The 13593-nt window shown below is 37.0% G+C and overlaps 1 protein-coding gene across 2 annotated transcripts in view; it reads right to left on the reverse strand.

Moving 5' to 3' along the window:
* The window catches only part of LOC128656425 (ketosamine-3-kinase), a 116400-nt gene that overhangs the window by 74755 nt on the left and 28052 nt on the right, over window positions 1-13593 (reverse strand). Inside the window, exon 1 of one of the 2 annotated variants that reach the window (XR_008402005.1) lies at window positions 8432-9060. Coding sequence is in view for 1 of the 2 variants with exons in the window: in XM_053710331.1 (XP_053566306.1) it covers window positions 8432-8574 (143 nt within the window). In the remaining variant the exon portion in view is untranslated. Of the gene's footprint in view, window positions 1-8431; window positions 9061-13593 lie in introns of those variants that run through there. The other variant, XM_053710331.1, reaches the window with a different exon arrangement.

The following is a 13593-nucleotide window of genomic DNA, read 5'->3' on the forward strand; positions in this document are numbered from 1 at the left end:
AATACCCAAGATTAAATTGGGTTTAGGCACATAAGTGGATACTAAATATGTCAAATAGGAGATTGCTCAGCTGCCATTGTAAAATGTGGTTACCAGTTTCTTGTGCTGAGTTATGATAGCAGCGATCTGGTTTAAATATAAGTAACAGTCAAAGCTGACACCGGCTATGCATATAAGTATGTCCCCATTATGTAAAAGTTAGTAAGGCCACATTTTAAACTACCCGCTTTTACCACTAAAAAGGAGATGCCAATAAAGGCCAACAATTAAATGGTTTTCTATAAGTTTTTACAATAAGGTTTAAAGAGAAGCAGAGCGAACACCTGACGCGCGTTTCGCCTACTGCTTTATCAAAGGTGCCGGACATCTCATCATGCCGCACCTTATAAGCCAGAGCTAGCCAATCATAGAGGGGGGGGTGTGATTACAATCACAAATAAGTGTGACGTACTTTGTTTTCCTACGTAACAGGTCACATTCTAAATGGCTGTTCGAAAATAAGGTGTGTAGTAGTCTGACCATTCCGAGTTGAGATGTACTTATCACGTATATGTTTATAAATAAAAGACTTCGCTAACAGGGTCATCACCATACACACAGAGATTATTTGTTCATCTTGTATGATAACACTAACAAAATATCAGCGTGCGTTGCTCATAATCATGGTAATGTGGAGGGCCGGTGGTAAGATCATTAAGCCCATATATACATTGTAGACAAAAATAAACCGAAGGGGAAGAAAATATCTTTAACAGAAGTTACTTATAGATCTATTTTTGCACGATCTCTGAAATACTGTCATACATTCTTAATTGTTCGTACTATTATTAGTGTACAGTTAAGTAATCTGTATGATTTCAGGTTAAGTGACCTATATAGTCTTAACGTACGGTTCGTTTAGGTTGTCATTGAAGGCATATAGTATATTCTGAACTGCAACCCAAGTTGCACATTGTAATTAAAAGTAGGACATGATTCCAGTTTATAAATTAATGTCCCATCTATACATTAGTTTAGACATAGATCCCAAAGTTTATACACAATGTAATTCATTGCTTGCAGATTATCCTATATCCATTATTCTTACTGAGGGAATGGATCCCAAATGATAGTTCACTAATTGTATTTATTGGAAAGGTGGATATTGACAAAAATTGTATGTATACATTATATTCCATAGTATCCAGGATGACCTCTATAATCTTTCTTTATTGAAGGAAGGGTCCAAAAGTAAGTTGTTCATTAAGACCTTTTGGAGACATGGATTGAAGCCTGAAAATCCATTTCGTTTCTTCTTTAAGGAGGGCTGTTTCAATGTTCCCCCCTCTGATGCCTGGTCTTACTCTTTGTAAGATCCAGCATTTTAAATCAGGTTTCCCACCATGTTTTTCCAGGAAATATCTGGCCACTGATGTTATCTTTTTGCCATTTTTAAGATCATTCTCGGCGTTACGGATATTTCCTAAATGTTCCCCTAGTCTTGTTCTTAATACCCTGGTCGACATACCTACGTATTTTTTGCAGCATATACATTCAATGCAGTAGATAATATTACAAGTTTGGCAATTATAGAAGTCATTCATATATATAATTCCGTTAGAATAAATTTCCATATGCTTAGTTGTTCGTATATATGGACAAAATTTGCATGTTCCGCAGGGGTATGTGCCTTTGAGGTTATCTTTCCTTTTGTTAACATTTTTGACAAAATGGCTTTTAACAATTTTGTCTCTGATGGTTGGTGCTCTTCTCCAAGCAACTTGTATCCGATCCCCAACATGCTTTGCCAGGTCATCATCCGTATATAATATATGAGCGTGCCAGTGCAGAATATCCGATATTTCTTTGTGGGCTTCATTATATGTACCTATAAACCTCACTTTTCGATCACCCGTATCTTTCACTTTAGGTATCAAGAGGTCTGTTCTTGTTCCATGTAGTGCCCTGTGATAAGCTTTTTAAAGAACTGAATTAAGATACCCTCTTTCTTTCAACCTCACTTTGAGATCCCTAGCTTGTTCTTTAAATCTGATTACATCTGAACAGTTACGTTACAAACGTAAAAATTCTCCGTAGGGAATAGCTCTCTTCGTTGAGTTATGATGTGCACTCTCATATCTTAGGATAGAGTTAGTAGCCGTCTCTTTCCTGTGTAAGTTAGTTTCAATTTTGTTTAACATGTCTCTAGATATACTTAGATCATAGTTGATCTCATATGTTAATCTCAGATTTAATTAATTGATATTCAGTTCACTTATGAATGATTTTAAAGTATCAGTGTCCCCTTTCCACAAGATAAGGACATCATCGATGTACCTTAACCACAATAAGATGTGTTCTATATATTTGATCATAGTTTCACCGCAGACAGTTTCCCGTTCCCATCATCCTAAGTATAGGTTGGCGTATGTGGGGGCACATGCTGTTCCCATCGCTGTACCTCTCACTTGCAGATAAAATTTGTCGTTGAAAACCAAATAATTGTGGCTAAGGACAAATCTGAGTAGGGGTAATATAAAATTGTTCTTTTCTGAGCCTTCTTGCCCTTCCATTTTAAGGAAATATTCAATTGCATGGCAGCCCCATTTGTGGTCAATTGATGTATAGAGGGACTCAACATCACATGTAGCAAAAAAGGTATCATCTTCAAGGATTATACTATCTATCTTACGTAGAACATCCACCGTGTCTCTAACGTAGGATAGTAGTGTCAGGACAATATCCCTAAGTTTAAAATCAATATACCTGGAGGCTTGTTCCCTCAAGCTCCCAATGCCTGAGACAATTGGTCTCCCTGGCGGTATTAATTTATTTTTGTGGATTTTAGGGAGGAGATACAGTGTTGCCGTTCTTGGTTTGTTAACATTTAAATAACTGTATTCCTTGTTGTTGATAAGTTCGTCACTTTTTGCGCTTTCAATTATATTATTGTACATAGATAGGTAATCTGCTGTTGGATCCCCAAATAGATGCTTGTAACACTTGGAGTCACCCAGCTATCTTAATGCCTCTATTATGTACATGTCCTTGGGCCAAAGGACAATATTTCCGCCCTTATCCGACGGTTCTATCACGACTTGCCAACCTTGAATATCCTTTAAAGCCCATTGTTCCTGCTTGCTCAGATTGGAGATATTTTTAGTCTCAAGTTTGAGAATATCTCTACTTACTACTTTCAGATAAGTATCAATTTGTGGATATTGTGACACTATAGGCATAAATGTAGATTTTGTTCTTATTTTAGTCAACCAATCAGTGGGAGTGGTGGTCGTATCTTCATTCTCTTCAAGTAGAGAGACTAGATTAAGTATAGTAATTTCATCTAGATCATTGTCATCATGTCTGGTGTACATTTCACTCAGGACCAATTTTCTAATGAAAAGGTGGAGGTCTTTAATGATCTCAAAATGGTTCAGATTGTTTGTGGAGGAGAAGGAGAGGCCTCTGTTGAGTACCTTTATATGATCAGTCGTCAATATTTTGCTTGTAAGATTGATAATCTGCAAGTCATCTCTTTCTACCAACGTGGTCTTTTCCCCCAGTCCTCTCTGTTTCCCCCATTGTTCTTGTACCCCATCTCGTTCTGTTTCCGAGGCTGCGATCTTGATTGCCCGCCTCTTGTTTTTCTTTTGTTTTTGGTTTTGTGGCCCCCTCGTTTTTTGATAGTATTGCTTGTCTATCACTCGCATTCTGTACTAACATTGTTCTATTTGGAGGGACCTCTTCATTGTCCTCAGCTGCTGAGGATTCACATTCAGAGGAGGCTATATCCTCTCTGTTCGTATTTGATGGTAGATAATTTCGTCTTGGATTTTTTTCATCCCATGTAAAGACACGGCCTTTTTAAAAGTGAGGTTTATAGGTACATATAATGAAGCCCACAAAGAAATATCGGATATTTTAAACCGGCACGCTCATATATTATATACGGATGATGACCTGGCAAAGCATGTTGGGGATGGGATACAAGTTGCTTGGAGAAGAGCACCAACCATCAGAGACAAAATTGTAAAAAGCCATTTTGTCAAAAATGTTAACAAAAGGAAAGATAACCTCAAAGGCACATACCCCTGCGGAACATGCAAATTTTGTCCATATATACGAACAACTAAACATATGGAATTATATATATGAATGACTTCTATAATTGCCGAACTTGTAATATTATCTACTGCATTGAATGTATATGCTGCAAAAAATACGTAGGTATATCGACCAGGGAATTAAGAACAAGACTAGGGGAACATTTAGGAAATATCCGTAACGCTGAGAATGATCTTAATAATGGCAAAAAGATATCATCAGTGGCCAGACATTTCCTGGAAAAACATGGTGGGAAACCTGATTTAAAATGCTGGATCTTACAAAGAGTAAGAGCAGGCATCAGAGGGGGGGAACATTGAAACAGCCCTCAAAGAAGAAACCAAATGGATTTTCAGGTATCAATCCATGTCTCCAAAAGGTCTTAATGAACAACTTACTTTTGGACCCTTCCTTCAATAAAGAAATATTATAGAGGTCATCCTGGATACTATGGAATATAATGTATACATAGAATTTTTATCAATATCCACCTTTCCAATAAATACAATTAGTGAACTATCATTTGGGATCCATTCCCTCAGTAAGAATAATGGATATAGGATAATCTGCAAGCAATGAATTACATTGTGTATAAACTTTGGGATCTATGTCTAAACTAATGTATAGATGGGACACTAATTTACAAACTGGAATCATGTCCTACTTTTAATTACAATGTGCAACTTGGGTCGCAGTTCAGAATACACTATATGCCTTCAATGACAACCTAAACGAACCGTACGTTAAGACTATATAGGTCACTTAACTTAACATACAGATTACTTAAAGGGACACTGTACCCAAAAATGTTCTTTCGTGATTCAGATTAAGCATGAAATTTTAAGCAACTTTCTAATTTACTCCTATTATCAAATTTTCTTCATTCTCTTGGTATCTTTATTTGAAATGCAGGAATGTAAGTTTAGATGCCGGCCCATTTTTGGTGAACAACCTGGGTTGTCCTTGCTGATTGGTGGATAAATTCATCCACCAATAAAAAAGTGCTGTCCAAAGTACTGAAACCAAAAAAAAGCTTAGATGCCTTCTTTTTCAAATAATGATAGCAAGAGAACGAAGAAAAATCTTTAATAGGAGTAAATTAGAAAGTTGCTTAAAGTTGCATGCTCTTTCTGAATTACAAAAGAAAAAATTTGGGTACAGTGTCCCTTTAACTGTACACTAATAATAGTACGAACAATTAAGAAGGTATGACAGTATTTCAGAGATCGTGCAAAAATAGATCTATAAGTAACTTCTGGTAAAGATATTTTCTTCCCCTTCGGTTTATTTTTGTCTACGATGTATATATGGGCTTAATGATCTTACCACCGGCCCTCCACATTACCATGATTATGAGCAACGCACGCTGATATTTTGTTAGTGTTACGTCACAAAGTACGTCACACTTATTTGTGATTGGCTGGCCTGTAATGTAACTCGTGTGTAATCACACACCCCCCTCTATGATTGGCTAGCTCTGGCTTATAAGGTGCGGCATGATGAGATGTCCGGCGCCTTTGATAAAGCAGTAGGCGAAAAGCGCGTCAGGCGTTCGCTCTGCTTCTCTTTAAACCTTATTGTAAAAACTTATAGAAAACCATTTAATTGTTGGCCTTTATTGGCATCTCCTTTTTAGTGGTAAAAGCGGATAGTTTAAAATGTGGCGTTACTAACTTTTACATAATGGGGACATACTTATATGCATAGCCGGTGTCAGCTTTGACTGTTACTGATATTTAAACCAGATCGCTGCTATCATAACTCAGCACAAGAGACTGGTAACCACGTTTTACAGTGGCAGCTGAGCGATCTCCTATTTGACATATTTAGTAACAGCTTATGTGCCTAAACCCAATTTAATATTGGGTATTATACAACGATCGCAAAACACAAATTGAACTGCAGTTTTAAACTGTCTCAATCATAAGATCTAATATAGCATAATGTTACTTTAATAATATAGAACAGAGAGCGCAAATAGTGATCTTGTGCATAAACCCTTTTACAGCGGCAGCCAGTCTGACCTCTCATGACACACATATTTGTCTCACTATATGATTATTCACCAAGCTACAAACCATAGAATGACAGGATATTTGATAACAGCATGTGTGTTTAAATGACTGATTGAAATAGTGACTGTTATCCCTGATTCATATGGTCTAACATTTTATGTAATTAACACACAATCTATCCCCAACTTACCACTAGTCTAATAGACCACCACTCCTTTATTGATATTGTTGTTGGGAACGCTTCTTGTTTTCCCATACCTTCAAGAAAGCATGTGCGTGTAATAAGCAGGTAAAATGTGTCTACTTTTTGATACATTTTCCTACCTGACTCATTAGATTTTACATTTAAGGTTTTTATAAATGACGTATATGTCATCCTAGGTACACCTTATTACGTGAAAAGAAAGAACAACACGGAAGGGGCGCCAATGGTGCAGATCAATGGAGATTCTGAAGATGTACCAATATAGTATGATCACAGGGTACTCACAATAGGTGAAGGCATTCAATTATGCTAATAGGGGCGGGCTGGATTTTGGCAGCAATCCAGCTGGCTGAGCGAAACGGCAGCTCTCTATCAGCATCCAAACGGAGAGAAACTAAAGATGTAAAACAAAGTATAGAGGCGCCAATGGTGCAGATCAATGGTGATTGAGACCACAACAATACCCCAATATACACAGGATACTCACATGTGATGAAGGCAATCAATTATGCCCATAGAGACAGGCTGGATTTCACAGCAATCCAGCTCGCTGTTCCAAGGTAGAATAACGGAAGGGTGGGTGTCAGAGTGTTAGTACTCTAAAGTAGCATAGCAAAAGGAAGTACCATACATAACACTAGGAGTGGATTTGGTAAAAAAGTAAATTTATTAAAAAATATAAAAAGTAGTACCACTCATCTCAGTGTTAAAAAAGTATATTATACATAAGGAATACATGCGACGCGTTTCTCAGATATACTGTTTCCTCAGGCATTTGTTTTACACCTTATTACGTAATTATATTAACTCAAGCTACGCTCACTTTGTCCAGTTACAAATAGTTTTTCCATAAATGGTTGTATTATCCACAATATAATAGGCATTCGTTTTTAGTGCTATCATTTGGGATAACCCTTTTCAATAGGTATTGACAAAATAGGGATTGTCCTCACGAATGTGGGACATACATTTCCTGCGCAAGTGAACATGGCAATACGTAATAGATGTATTAATATGGTGATACCTATTTTTTTATTTATTCTCATTTTATATATTTTTTCAATAATAAAAGTTATGTTTTAAGTTGATGTCTCATATGCCTATCCCCTATCTGAATACCTAAGACTCTTACTCAAGTGTGCCCCAAGATACCTTCTTTCTTTTCTTCTTTGTTAAATATATTTACCCCTGGTATCAAGGCACTGCCGTTTGTAATACGTAGGCTTACTACAAAGGGAAATTTGTTTGAGTCTTAATTTTGTTCCCCCTCCTAACTCCCCTGGTTTTAGGGGAGTTGATTTCCATTAACTTATTAACGCTGTCACTGCGAAATAATAGAAGCTGCAATTAGCAGCCTTCAAATTGCCAAAAAGCAATGGCAAAGCCATATATGTCTGCTATTTCTGAACAAAGGGGACCCCAGAGAAGCTTTTACAACCATTTGTTTTCATGATTGCACAAGCAGGATATAAATAATTACAAAGAGAAATCCAAAGTTTGTGAAAAAGATTTGTTTTTATATTAACTTGTTTGGCAGCAAAATGGTGGCTTGAAATATACCAAAATGGGCCTAGATCTATACCTTGGTTTTTTACTTATTTTTGATAGGTAAATTAAAAAAACAAGGTTCTATTTCTGTTTAAATGGAGCGATAGCAAATATGCTAAAAATATTTTGGGCAGCCAAAGGGATTAAACTGAAACTAATTAAGCAGAATGAGTCATATATTTCCTAACAATGCTCATTGGGGGGGTAGGTACTTCCTACAGATGCTGATTGGCTTTCAGTATAAAGCTTCTGAATTTTTAGATGTCAGTAACTTTACGTACTGTTTATCTCAAAGGATCTGTATGTTCGGCATCAAAAAATATGATAACTATTATTGCCTCGTGCTCGGCACTTTAGGGGTATCCAGCAACAGTGGCATAATGTGACTTGTCTGATGTGTCGCCTCTGTCAGTATTGTGTGTTATATACAACTCAGCACAACTGTGTTAGGGTCATAAGGCTAAGCTGTGTGTTATAAGTAGGGTTAGTGCTAATGTTTATGAGTCACACTAATGAGAAGCGCAACAAGTCAACCAACAGTTTAAATCCCATATTTTAATAGAAAATCCACCTCAATTACCTGTTTAAGCTACCCATATCCAGATGCTCCATGACCAGCATAGCACCCCCTCCTGGCTGGTCTATAACCTTGATAGGTTTGGGCACTTTTACAGTTTGTGTCTGGAGGATTGCTTCCAAGCTCGCCATTTCCCCCATAAACATTCTCCGCGCCTATGAGGAGACAAGCAGTTTTAAGTAGGGCCCAGTGATAACTAAATATATATGCAGGACAAATATTACACTATTGTGGGAATATTAAACAACATTATAAACATGTAAGGAATTAGACAACTATGTATTATATGAACTCAGATTTAAAATGGTCACATAATTCATGTACTTGGTGTAGTAGATTTTTAACTTTCTAAATATACACTATATCACACCTATATGAGCTTACTGAACATCTCATTCCAAAACCATGGGCTAAACGTGGAGCCCCCCCCTTTGTGGCTACAAAAGCTGTAACTCTGGGACGGGTTTACACAAGATTTTGGAGAGTGTCTGTGGGAATTTGTGCCCATTTAGCCAAAAGAGCATTTGTGAGGTAAGGCACTGATGGTGGACGAAAAGGTCTGGCTCGCAATTGGCATTATATTAAAGGGACACTGAACCCAAAGATTCAGACAAAGCATGCAATTTTAAGCAACTTTCTAATTTACTTATATTATCAATTTTTCTTTGTTCTCTTGCTATCTTTATTTAAAAAAAAGGCATCTAAGCTAAGGAGCCAGCAAATTGTGGGTTCAGAACCATGGACAGCACTTGTTTATTGGTGCTGTCCAATCAGCTAGGACAACCCAGGTTGTTCACCAAAAATGGGATGGCATCTAAACTTACAGTCTTGCTTTTCAAATAAACATACCAAGAGAATAAAGAAAATTTGATAATAGGAGTAAATTAGAAAGTTGCTTAAAATTGCTGCTCTATCTGAATCACGAAATAAAAAATTTGGGTTCAGTGTCCCTTTAATTTTATTCAATGAGGTTGAGGTCATTAATCTGCGTAGGCTTCTTGGGTTCCTCCACACCAAACTTGTCAAACCGTGTCTACAGGGGCACAGTCATGCTGGAACCGGAAAAAAAAACCTTCCCTAGACTGTTGCCATAAAGTTGGAAGTACCCAGTTGCCTAAAATGTCTTTGTATCCTGTAGCATTAAGATGACCATTCACTGGAACTAAATGGGCTTAGCCCAAACCTTTAAATACAGCTCCAGATGATTATTCCTCCTACATCAAACTTTACAGTAGGCACCATGCGTTCTGTAGCGCTCACCTGGCATCCGCTGCACCTACATTTTTCCATCAGGCAGTGAAGCATAATGGAATCTGTTGGCGCTTTATAAATAAAGAATAATAATATATTAGTTAATTTTAATCTAATCAATATACATTATTGATGCTAATAATTTGTGCATTAGATGAGAAAATATTTTAATATTGCAAAGTATAAGACTTCCCCGACCCGGCTACTTTATTATACAATAATAAGGTGGTAAGCGATTTATAATCCTTAACGAGAAGACAAGTTGATAAGTAAATATAAACAAAGAAAAAGAAGCATCCTCAAAGCACTCAAAAGTAACTACACAATTAATGTCTCATACCCTACCAATGTAGTAGGGAAACAATTGTGTACACAATAAAACATAACTTTTATTAAATGTATGAATAATACATTTGGAAGAAAAAATAGATATACAAATATACTGGTGAGTCCAAAGCCTATTACCAAAAACCAATGCGCTCAATCCTATCAGTTATATCTACTATGAGAGAAGCAGAATATGGCTAATTATCCCCATTGCTGTGCGTTACACGAGTCAAAAAAAGATCCCAAACATAAATCTGTAAATATTACATTTCCACAAGGGAGTAAAAGGGATTGGCTCACTACTATCCTCTCATGTAACCCTACTGTAATTAATTTTAAAAATTGGGTACTCTCATGCTATCCCCCATATAAAAAGCAAACACAAATCATTTATATTAAAAATAGAAAACAGAGCAAGAAGCTATACAAATTCAATCAATTCATCAAAGGGTCCTTGATAGGTAATGGACTCACCAGAAACGCCTGACGTGCATTTCGCAAAACAGTTTTGTCAAAAGCAATGTACAAGTGTCCATCCAAAGTATAAATAGTGCAACCTACCCAATCTATCTGTATTAAGGTGTGATACATTGACATTGGCTTATGAGAAGCTGTCATAATGTCTATGTTTAGATATGCACAGCTCCTCTATCAGAAAAAAACCTCCCACTGTTGTAAATTTACCCAATCCAAATCATTGTACCAAATGTGTAAACACGGTAAAGAAAATAAATTATATGATACAAATAATTGTACCAAATATACAGGTATAACACTTCTCCATTGTTAATTGTTTCTTGTGGCAGACAGAGTGCAATACCAATATGGCAAATATCAATGGCCCAGGCAAACTACCAAGAATTCCAACAAACCTATCCCAATCATTCACATGCGGATGCCCCCAACATCAACTATTCCAATCAAGTAGAGGCGGAACAGTTAAATCTGTTGTAAACCACTAACATACATCCCCAATCTCCACTATCCAATCAAGCAGAGGAACAGTTCAATCGGTTGTAAACCACTAACATACATCTCCAATCTCCACTATCCAATCAAGCAGAGGAACAGTTCAATCGGTTGTAAACCACTAACATACATCTCCAATCTCCACTATCCAATCAAGTAGAGGAACAGTTCAATCCATTGTAAACCACTCACATTTGTCCCCACAAGGAAACGCCCCCAAACATTGATATCCCACTAATCACAGTGCTCAAAAGCTAGGTACACTAGCTAGGTACACAAAAGCAGGTTATAAATCTATACCAAAATACACGTCTACATCCAGGTCTGTCACTACTACAAATAGTGCAATAGACATTAATCAGGATACATATTATGATTCAAACAGTCAGTGTCCGCCTTAGCAATCATGGGTACCTATCTAAAAAGTTCAATTATGTGAGTGACATCCTGCTGCATCAAATAACAAATGATAGAGAGTAACCTACTTTCTTATAGCCAATTTAGTAACCACATAAATTAATCTGTTTCAGGGGATGCAGTGTGTCCAATCAATAAATAATTATCTCAACCATAATTAAATTGGAAAGTTCAAAATAGAGTAGCTGTGCATATCTAAACGTAGACATTATGATAGCTTCTCATAAGCCAATGTCAGTGTATCACACCTAAATACAGATAGATTGGATAGGTTGCACTATTTATACTTTGGATGAATACTTGTACATTGCCTTTCACAAAGCTGTGTTGTGAAACGCACGTCAGGCATTTCTGGTGAGTCCATTACCTATCAAGGCCCCTTTGATGGATTGATTGAATTTGTATAGCTTCTAGCTCTAGTTTCTATTTTGAATATAAATGATTTGTGTTTGCTTTTTATATGGGGGATAGCACAAGAATACCTAATTTTTTAAATAATAATTGCAGTGGGGTCACCTGAGAGGATAGTAGTGAGCCAATCCTTTTTGCTCCCTTGTGGAGATATAATAGTCATAGACTCACCAGTATATTTGTAAATTCTTTTAACCTTTTTTTTCTTCCAAACTTATTATTCAGACATTAATAAAAGTTATGTTTTAATGTGTACACAATTGTTTCCCTACTACATTGGTAGGGTATGAGACATTAATTGTAGTTAGTTTTGTGTGTTTTGGGGATGCTTCTTTTTCTTTGATTATATTTACTTTATTATATCACCCAGCTACTTTATAATACCACCCGGCTACTTTAAAATACCACCCGGGTTCTTTATTATACCACCCGGCTACTTTATAATACCAAATGGCAACTTTATAACACCACCGGCTACTTTATTATAACACAGGCTATTTTATAACCCCGCCGGCTACTTTATAATACCACCTGGCTACTTTATTATACCACCGGCTACTTTATAACACCACCGGCTACTTTATAACACCACCGGCTACTTTATAACACCACCGGCTACTTTATAACACCACCTGGCTACTTTATTATACCACAGGCTATTTTATAACACCACTGGCTACTTTATAACACCACCGGCTACTTTATTATACCACAGGCTACTTTATTATACCACCGGCCACTTTATAACACCACTGGCCACTTTATAACACCACCGGCCACTTTATAACACCACCGGCCACTTTATAACACCACCGGCCACTTTATAACACCACCGGCCACTTTATAACACCACCGGCTACTTTATAATACCACCAGCTACTTTATATTTGGATACTTGTATAGCGCACAACCTCAAACTTAATTGACTTGCGGCCCTGATAACAGGTATTATTATTACCCAACTTAATGGTACTCATTTTACTGACCTCAGAAGGATGAAAGGCTGAGTGGACCTTGCCAGGATCGAACCTGGAACCCTTGGATTGCCACAGATCTCTGTAACAGTGCATTAGCACGATGAGCTATCTGTCCAGCTTAATAATACCACCAGCTACTTTATAACACCACTAGCTACTTTATAACACCACCAGCTACTTTATAACACCACCAGCTACTTTATAACACCACCAGCTACTTTATAACACCACCAGCTACTTTATAACACCACCAGCTACTTTATAACACCACCAGCTACTTTATTATACCACCAGCTACTTTATTATACCACCAGTTACTTTATTATACCACCAGCTACTTTATTATACCACCAGCTACTTTATTATACCAACAGCTACTTTATTATACCAACAGCTACTTTATTATATCACCTGCTATTTTATTATACCACCAGCTACTTTATAATACCACCAGCTACTTTATAACACCCCCCGGCTACTTTATAACACCACCGGCTACTTTATAACACCACCTGGCTACTTTATTATACCACAGGCTATTTTATAACACCACTGGCTACTTTATAACACCACCGGCTACTTTATTATACCACAGGCTACTTTATTATACCACCGGCCACTTTATAACACCACTGGCCACTTTATAACACCACCGGCCACTTTATAACACCACCGGCCACTTTATAACACCACCGGCCACTTTATAACACCACCGGCTACTTTATAATACCACCAGCTACTTTATATTTGGATACTTGTATAGCGCACAACCTCAAACTTAATTGACTTGCGGCCCTGATAACAGGTATTATT

Source organism: Bombina bombina, chromosome 1, assembly GCF_027579735.1.
Source record: "Bombina bombina isolate aBomBom1 chromosome 1, aBomBom1.pri, whole genome shotgun sequence".
Classification (NCBI taxonomy): Eukaryota; Metazoa; Chordata; class Amphibia; order Anura; family Bombinatoridae; genus Bombina; species Bombina bombina.